Consider the following 9,165-nt stretch of genomic DNA (forward strand, 5'->3'; position numbering starts at 1 on the left):
CCTAGAGTCTCTAAAAGTAGAATGGGAGGCAGATCCTTTAGCTATCAGGCTCCTCTCCTGTGGAACCAATTCCCAGTTTTGGTCTGTGAGGCAGACACCCCGTCTACTTTTAAGACTAATCTTAAAACTCTCCTTTGTGACAAAGCTTATAGTCAGAGTGGCTCATATATCTATATATATATATATATATATATATATTGTGGAGGAGTGAAAATGACGACACAAAGGATGTAGGTTTGAACAGCTCTTTACTCGACTCCAACTGCTAGCAACTGTACAGAAAACCATATATATATACACCAACGAACAAACATATTTCTCATCGCTAAAACTTCTCCACTGAGTGAGAGTGGAGCCCCCTAGTGGTCCGCCACATATGCCCCCCCCGAACACTCAGTAGGGTAAAATAACAAACTAATCCAGATTCGTGCGTTTCAACAAACGTCCAAAACGGCTGAACTTGGACCCTGTAGGATGATCCTGGGACATCCGTGCCTGAGGACGAGGGCGACATGGAGGGGCTGCAGGGGGGTTGAGCTCCGATAAATGAGGATCTCTGGAGGAAGAACAACGGTCCATTAAAACAGTGGAGGGGGGTCTTCCCCTGCGAGGAGCTTGGGCCGTTACCACCTGATCGTCCGCCAAGACATGAGCGGGTTTGAGCCTGTCAACACAGATAGTTTCCTTACGCCCTCCCAAATCCAAAAGAAAATGTTTAGGCCCTGGTTCAAGGACTCTGAAAGGGCCATCATACAAAGGTCGTAGGGGTGTTCTGTGTGCATCGTGTCGAACGAAAACAAATTTAGAGTTCTCTAAGTTCTCAGGAACAAAGGACTGGGGCAAACAATGGTGAACAGGGGTGGGAACCTGAAAGGAGTCTCCCTGAGGGAAAAAACGTTGCCCAAGTGGACTGAACTGTGGCGCAGGGGAATCAGGTAAAAACGCCCTAGGGACACGCAGGGGCTGACCGAAAACCAGTTCAGCTGTGGAAGCACCAAGGTCCTCTTTAACGGCTGAACGCAAACCGAGCATGACCCATGGAAGGCGGTCAACCCAGTTTCCATCAGTTAAAGAAGCACGGAGCGCAGCTTTCAAAGACCTGTGGAACCGCTCACACAACCCATTAGCCTGCGGATTGTACGCAGTGGTGCGGTGGATCTTGACCCCCAGACCCTCTGCCATGACGGACCAAAGCTCTGAAACGAACTGTGGGCCTCTGTCAGAGGTAATGTCAGAGGGGGGGCCAAAACGTGCAACCCAGGTGGACAGAAAAGCCCGGGCCACTGCTGCTGACGTTGTAGATGACAGCGGAACCACTTCTGGCCACCGGGTTGTACGATCGATCATGGTCAGGAGATGTGTGAAACCCTGTGATGGAGGAAGGGGACCCACAAGGTCTACATGCACATGATCAAACCGCTTGTCAGGGATGGGAAACGGTTCCAAAGGTGCTTTAGTGTGCCTCTGGACCTTAGCACGCTGGCACTGGACACAGGCTGCAGCCCATTCTCTAACTGTTTTGCGCAGTCCAGTCCAAACGAATTTAGAACTGACCAGTTTGACGGAGGCCCTAATGCCGGGATGCGAGAGGGAGTGTAACGTGTCAAAAACCCGGCGGCGCCACGAAACAGGAACCAGAGGGCGGGGACAGCCAGTAGAAACATCACAGATCAGAGGAGGACCACCTTCCTGCATCTGTCTTTCCTCCAGCTGGAGGCCCGTGGACCCAGACTGTAGCGCAAGGATGTCTGCATCACTGCGCTGGTCTGCAGCCATAGCAGAAAAATCGATCCCGACATAAACTGGGGAAATCAGCGCACGAGACAGACAGTCAGCCACTAAGTTGGACTTGCCAGCAACATGCTGAATGTCAGTCGTGAATTCAGAAATGGCGGCAAGGTGGCGTTGCTGTCGTGCGGACCAGGGGTCGGATGTTTTGGACATGGCAAAGATGAGGGGCTTGTGGTCCACAAAGGCCGTAAATGAGCGGCCCTCCAGAAAATATCTAAAATGGCGTGTAGCCAGGTAGAGAGCAAGCAACTCTCTATCAAAAACGCTGTATTTCCGTTCATTGTCCCGCAAAGTACGGCTGAAAAAGGCAAGTGGCTGCCAAACACCAGAGACACGCTGCTCTAAAACTGCCCCCACAGCCACGTCAGATGCATCAGATGTCAGAGCGATCTGAGCTGACTGGGAAGGGTGGGCCAGAAGAGCAGCGTCGGCCAAAGCAGACTTAGCGCCACCAAACGCCTGGAGGCGTTCAGGGACCCAGTCGATGCTGTCGGTGGCTTTTTTCTGTTTGAGCGCACCGTAAAGCGGCTGCAGAAGTTGTGCTGCATTTGGGATAAAGCGGTTGTAAAAATTAACCATCCCCAAGAACTCCTGCAGGGCTTTAACTGTCTGGGGGCGGGGAAAATCGGCCACCGCCTGAACTTTCTGTGGCAATGGGACCGCACCACTGGCAGAAATGCGGTGGCCCAAAAAATCAATGACCGGCAACCCAAATTGGCATTTTGCAGGGTTGACAATCAGGCCATGTGCTGCCAAACGTAGAAAAACCTGACGTAGGTGGGACATGTGCTGTTCGGCCGAGCTGCTGGCCACAAGGATGTCGTCCAAATATACAAAAACGAAGGACAACCCACGCAGAACGGAATCCATCAACCGCTGAAATGTTTGAGCTGCACCTTTAAGGCCGAATGGCATGCGTAAAAACTCAAACAGGCCAAACGGAGTGATCACCGCGGTTTTAGGGATGTCCTCAGCTCTCACAGGAACCTGGTGATAACCCCGCACCAAATCCACTTTAGAAAAAATGGATGTCCCGGAGAGATGGGCAGAGAAATCCTGGATGTGGGGGATAGGATAACGGTCATTCTCTGTGACGTTATTTAGACGACGGAAATCCCCACAAGGCCGCCACTGGCCGTCCGACTTGGGCACCATGTGCAACGGTGACGCCCAGGGGCTGTTGGAGCGCCTTACGATCCCTAAACGCTCCATGTTGGCAAACTCCTCCCGCGCAACAGCCAGCTTTGCCGCGTCAAGGCGGCGCGCGCGCGCAAACACTGGAGCGCCAGTTGTGGGGATATAATGCTCTATCCCGTGCTTTGTGTCTGTGTTTGAAAAATTGGGGAGAGTCAGAGAGGGAAAATCTGACAATAAACGCTGGAACGCGTCCCCTGAAGCTAGAAAATTAGTGTGTACTAACGGCCCAGCTCCTCGCGTTATACAAGGCAGTGAAGAAAAAGACACAGCATCAATTAAACGCCGGTTTGCAACGTCCACAAGCAGGCCGTGAGCACAGAGGAAATCAGCTCCTATGATGGGGACAGAGCTCGCTGCTACTACAAAGTTCCACTGGAAGTCACGTCCATTGAAACAGACAGTCACCAACCTTTCTCCGAATGTTCTGATGGGAGAACCGTTAGCGGCGGTCAGCTGGGGACCGCAGCCCTCAGCAAGCCTGTCGGAGCCCGCCGGGGGAACGAGGCTCTTCTGCGAACCTGAATCCACCAGAAAATGTCTCCCCGATCGCGAATCCTCAATAAAGAGCAGCCTCTCCTTATCGCCGACGGCCGCGGCTGCTAGCAGGCGTCGGCTTGGTCGTTTCCCGGCGGCTTGAAGCTGCAGGGCGGGAGGCAGCGCCGCGCCCTGACGCCGAAGCGCTGATGGTAGAAACAAAGAGCCGGCTTCTGGCGTTTCCTGGTGGCGATCGCTGCCATCACCGATGGCTGATCGACCGCTGAAGACTGCAAAGGCTCAGAAGACGAAGCTGTAGGTTCCTTGGCCAGTGACTGGACCGTGAAGGTCCTGGAAGCCAGGAGGATGCGATCAGCTTCCTCAGCCAGCGAGCGGTAATCCTTCTCCCGCAGCAGGGATGAGTTAGCCAGAGCGATCCGCACCGGAGCCGGGAGTTGTCGCAGGAACAGGTGGATGAAAAGAAATCCGCCTTCGTCGTCACCCAGCAAGGACAGCATGCTTTCCATGAGCTCCAAAGCTGAGCCATCTCCTAACCCCGAGAAAGAAAGCAGCTTTTCGGCGCGTTCTGCGTCGGACAGGGAGTAACGGCGGAGAAGCAGGTGTTTGAGCGCGCTGTACTTTCCGTCCGCGGGAGGGTTGCGAAGCAGGCTCATTGCGCGCCTGGTGGATGGTGGATCCAGCGCTGAAACCACATAGTGGTACTTTGTGTCGTCCGATGTGATTCCACGAAGAGCAAACTGTGCTTCGACGTGGAAGAACCATGATTGCGGATCATGTAGCCAGAAATCCGGAATCTTAACGGCCACAGCAAAAGAAGCCGGTGTAGGTCCACCAGAGACAGCGATCGGCTGTGAGGAGCTGGGCAGGCCATCAGATGTGGACATGTTGGCTCACAGGGGTCACCAATGTGGAGGAGTGAAAATGACGACACAAAGGATGTAGGTTTGAACAGCTCTTTACTCGACTCCAACTGCTAGCAACTGTACAGAAAACCATATATATATACACCAACGAACAAACATATTTCTCATCGCTAAAACTTCTCCACTGAGTGAGAGTGGAGCCCCCTAGTGGTCCGCCACAATATATATATATATATATATATATATATATATATATATATATATATATATATATATATATATATATATATATATAATTATAGATCAAGTGATAGTGACGTGGTGCAAAAACAGTGCAAAAGAATGAAAAAATGTCAATTACGGGGGGGGGGGGGGTCTAAATCATTGAGGGAGGTGTTGTAAAGATTGATGACCACAGGCAGGAATGATTTCCTGTGGCGCTCTGTGGTGCATCTGGGTAAGAGGAGTCTTCTGCTGAAGGACCTCCTCTGCTGGGTCAGTGTGTCGTGGAGAGGTTGTGAAACATTGTCTAAGATGGACTGTAGCCTGGACAGCATCCTCCTCTTTGCCACAGTTGTCAGAGTGTCCAGTTCCTCCCCCACAACATCACCGGCCCTCGTGATCAGTTTAAGTCTGTTGTTGTCGGTGACCCTCAGCCCACTGCCCCAGCATGTGACAGCAAAGAATATCATACTGGCAACAACAGACGATATTCTTTGCTGACACATGCTGAGTGTTTTCAACCTAAAGCTAAGCTTTTAGGCATACAGCACTTCCTTTTTGTAACTATGAGCTTTTCGAGGTAAAATAAATATTTTGAAACGCTTATGTTTAAAATAAAATATATTTCTAAAATCTATCAATTAATGAATGAACTTTGAGGTTCACTGTGCTGAAAAGTAACATTTCTCCCCCAGTACTGGGGACAGGTACAAGGCTGGGCTTGAATAAAAATCATGAAAGTCTTATCTGCTGTCTGATTATATTATTATAATAATCTAATATATAATATTATATTACTGACGAGTATATTGAGCTCCTAAATGTTGATATTAATTTAAGTTTGTTTGGCCAGAATCTTGTTTTCTTCTGTGTTTTTTTCTGTTGCATGTGGATTTTAAAAAATCTCAAGGAGTTTCTGAATGAATATTTCAAAGGCATTCACTCAGGCAGCAAGACACAAAATGCCTTCTCTGTCCTCCCTCCAAGTCAGACAGTCATCCTGCCTCAAGGCTGGTGTTGAGATCTCATAAAAGCATTGCTGCATGGCTGCTGGGAATGCACGTTGAACACAGGAGAAGCTTTATGCATGTGAAGAGAGTAGCTGGATGAACAAGAAAGCTGTTTCTAAAATGAGAACGTTAGGTGAACCTGCAGGCTACCTCGTGGTTATGTCCAAGTGAAAGACATTGAGCTATTGAGTCGTATCTGTCCATCCAACCCGTATATTTTTTATTTTAATATTTATTTTGTTTAAAAAGGGACAGTACAGATTAATGAACATACATATCAAATGTAAATATGCCAGATTGTAGCCACTGGACAGGTTGATGTTAACATTAAATTAAAAATAAAAGAAACAGACACATGCATTACAAACAGGCCAGACAGAAACAGGACATTGGGGTCACATTTTTACATCAGTCAATTTAAAGAATTGCTTCAGTCTCTGGTTGAATTAGTTCTGCTGTGGTTCCATCCTGAGCTGTTTGTGACTGTGACATCCCAAGTATGTATGTTTGTTTTTAAGTGAAGTACTGCCTTATGTTTGTCTCCTCCTTTGAGATTGGGTGCTGCTTCCTGTGTCTCAAGCCAATCAATTATCACTAACCAATTTAATGTCTGTGAAGCTGCACTTCTGGGTCTATTTGACCATTTGACTGCCATACAACCTTAGTTGTTTGAGCAGTCTTGAATACCTTCTGTACAGAAGAGGAGGATATCCTTTCTCTGCCTCCCAATCCTGAGTAAGTTTTTTGTATTGCAATAAACGAGCATGCAAATAGCAGTAGTAAGAGTCAGTAGGTATGCTATCTGTCCAAAACAAACATGTAGGTATGTAAAGGCTTTTTTAAAAGTTGCAACAATGGGGAAAAAATGAAATGTGGGTAAAGTATAGCTCCATAAAACCAGGAGTTTTATGGACTCCCTACAAAAAAAGACAAGATTGCCTTCTTCTACTACTATATTTATGTCAGAAAGACTTAAGATTTTATAGTATTTTGTAGTTTTACTGATGAACTCTGCTAAAAAAAAACAAAGGCTTTTGGTAATGTCATAGCCTGTAGCTGCTTGTTATTTCTGTCCTGCTGCAGTGTGGATGATGTCACACGCTGACTGCTGTAATTAGGTCTGAGTAGTTACACCTGTGGAAGCTCCAATTATTGTGAGTTGCTGCACCTGGAAGAAGCACTCTGTATGCCTGGCTCTCTGTGATATGAATATTATTCTGAAGTCACTATGGCCTCTGATTGTAAGGCCAAATACTGCATAGCTAGTGTGCGGGATGTTGATTGTCTAGGATAGTCTTTGTTTTGTCTCATGCCAAGTCCACCATCGACTATTAGAGAGAGCCGAAAGCGAGGAGGGGCAGAAACAGGCAGACGCAGACTGCAGCGGGACCTTGGGGTGCGATTACTTTCCATCCATGTGATCTCTGCTCTGTTTCTCTGTCATGATTTGAAGGTGAACCCAGACACAACCACAGACAGAGATATGTTTTAAAAGAGTTTATTGGATGATGTTGAGTAGTGGAAGCAGGAGACCAGAGAGACTGAACAGGACTGGAACCAGAGGATGTTGATGGCAGGAACTGGCTAGCAGGATGGAGCCGGAGCACGGAGGTAGCAGGACCAGCAGCACGGCAGAGTGAAGACTTGGAGGCCAGAGCAACAGTAGGACCAGCAGCAGCTGTAGGTGATTACTAAGTTCTGTGGTTACTAAGGTAGTGTGGAGACTGGGGTGTGTGGGGGGTGAAAAGTGCCCTGAATATGTCCATGGTGCAGCAGTCAAAGCTGCACCATGACATTCTCAATAAAAACGTCTTCAAACTGTTGAAAAAAATTCCAGTTGTTTTGTTTTTTACTTTTGTGGAATGATCATGACCTGGATTACTGAGAATCTTCACCAGCATACTTTCGCAATAAAAGTCCTGGAACTTCATCACTTTGCTGTTTCCTTATTCAATAACTCTAGGAAGTCAGTTATTGTTTAGAATTCCGATCACACTCTCCCAGTGGTTAACCGCCAGATTCCAGAAAGCTATCTGTGTGAGTAGACCTTCCAGCATTCTTTGACTCCCTTCCTGAGATTGACCCAGATTGCTCTGTGAACTTCTGCCCATTTGCCATGCCCCTGATGGATTCTCTCATTGGCCTTCATAAACCTTTTAAACTACTCCTCCTGTCTCGGCTGAATTATTGGATAGATAAATCGATAATTAAAAGCATTGGCAACAAATTTCATCATCGATCTGTTGTGTTGCGCAATTAATGTGTCACTCGCTGTGTCGCCAAAGCTGCTTACCTCACCTGTAGGCGGTCGTCAATGCTGGCTGACTGACTGCAGAGCGATGTAAATGAAGCGGAGACAGTATTTTCTAATTCAGCTTTTTTGTTGTAAATTAGTGATGACACAGAGAACACGACTTGAACCAAGTCCTCAAAAGATAGGGGCATGTCCTGCTTCACAAAACCAAAAAATAAGTAACATGCAACATTTGATATGGCACGAGAGCTCCAGTGACACAGGACCTGAGATAACATGGAGTCACTGATGAGGGTGAAGAGAGCTCAACAGAAGGGTAAGTCATTTCAATCTGGAGAGACTCAGACAGAGAAAGAGAAAACGATTAACAAATTGATTTGACAAAATGAATAACAGTTCTTTGGCGCTCGGGCCCCGGCTGAAGATTTGAGCAGTGAATTCCGACGAATTCAGATGAGCCCATCAACGCTGAATAGGGATGCTCCCCCGGGGCCCGACACTGGTGGTGGAGGTTGGAAAAGATGACGTCTTGGAATGCTGGTGGAGAAGGGGAGGAGGTGGGTCGAGCACAGCTGGAAAGCGACAGGCGGCGTGTGTGTGGAGCCTTTTAAACGGAAGCTTGATTGAAGATTGGAGAAAGCGGGTCGAGGTCCGGAAATGAAGAAGACGCAGTAACAGGTAGGCGGAAGTCTTCCAGCTTGAATTTGCGCCTAGGCTTCATTTCAATCTGGAGAGACTCAGACGGAGAAAGAGAAAACGATTGACAAATTTTTTTGACAAAATGAATAACAGTTCTTTGGCGCTCGGGCCCCGGCTGAAGATTTGAGCAGTGAATTCCGACGAATTCAGATGAGCCCATCAAAGCTGAATAGGGATGCTCCCCCCAAAACTTCTGGGCTGATGCCGGGGCCGAGGCCAGGACTTCGCAACGAGAGGTGAAAAGCAGGCGGGAGAAATCGAGGTGACGGATGGCAGTGGAAACTGTATGGGATGACGCAGAGCCAGGCTGATAGATGAAGGCCGTCTGGGGGTTACTGACATGGTGCGGAGTTGGGCTGGAAGATGAAGGCCATCTGAAGGGTTATTGATGTGATGCGGAGCCGGGCTGGAAGATGTAGGCCAGCTGAGGGATTACTAATGTGATGAGGAGTTGGGCTGGTAGATGAAGGCCAGCTGAGGGGTTATTGACGTGATGCGGAATTGGGCTGGTAGATGTAGGCCAGCTGAGGGATTACTAATGTGATGCGGAGTTGGGCTGGTAGATGAAGGCCAGGTGAGGGGTTATTGACATGATGCGGAGTTGGGCTGGTAGATGTAGGCCAGCTGAGGGATT

General features: G+C 48.2%; 1 protein-coding gene across 1 annotated transcript; it reads right to left on the reverse strand.

Annotated features, from left to right (window-relative positions):
• Positions 1 to 264: 264 nt before the first annotated feature.
• On the reverse strand, positions 265 to 4,564 carry LOC118558272. The gene is made up of 2 exons (XM_036128780.1): positions 3,398 to 4,564; positions 265 to 556 (listed from the first exon to the last, which is right to left on the reverse strand). The coding sequence occupies exon 1, from the start codon at positions 4,365 to 4,367 to the stop codon at positions 3,588 to 3,590; it is 780 nt and encodes a 259-aa protein (XP_035984673.1). The 5' UTR covers positions 4,368 to 4,564; the 3' UTR covers positions 265 to 556; positions 3,398 to 3,587.
• Positions 4,565 to 9,165: the final 4,601 nt, after the last annotated feature.

The sequence above is a fragment of the Fundulus heteroclitus genome, unplaced genomic scaffold, assembly GCF_011125445.2.
Source record: "Fundulus heteroclitus isolate FHET01 unplaced genomic scaffold, MU-UCD_Fhet_4.1 scaffold_118, whole genome shotgun sequence".
NCBI classification, from domain to species: Eukaryota; Metazoa; Chordata; class Actinopteri; order Cyprinodontiformes; family Fundulidae; genus Fundulus; species Fundulus heteroclitus.

Bases quoted from the DNA above. Each gene is read 5' to 3' on its own strand.
- LOC118558272 (XM_036128780.1), bottom strand. From the start codon at position 4,367: ATGTCCACATCTGATGGCCTGCCCAGCTCCTCACAGCCGATCGCTGTC.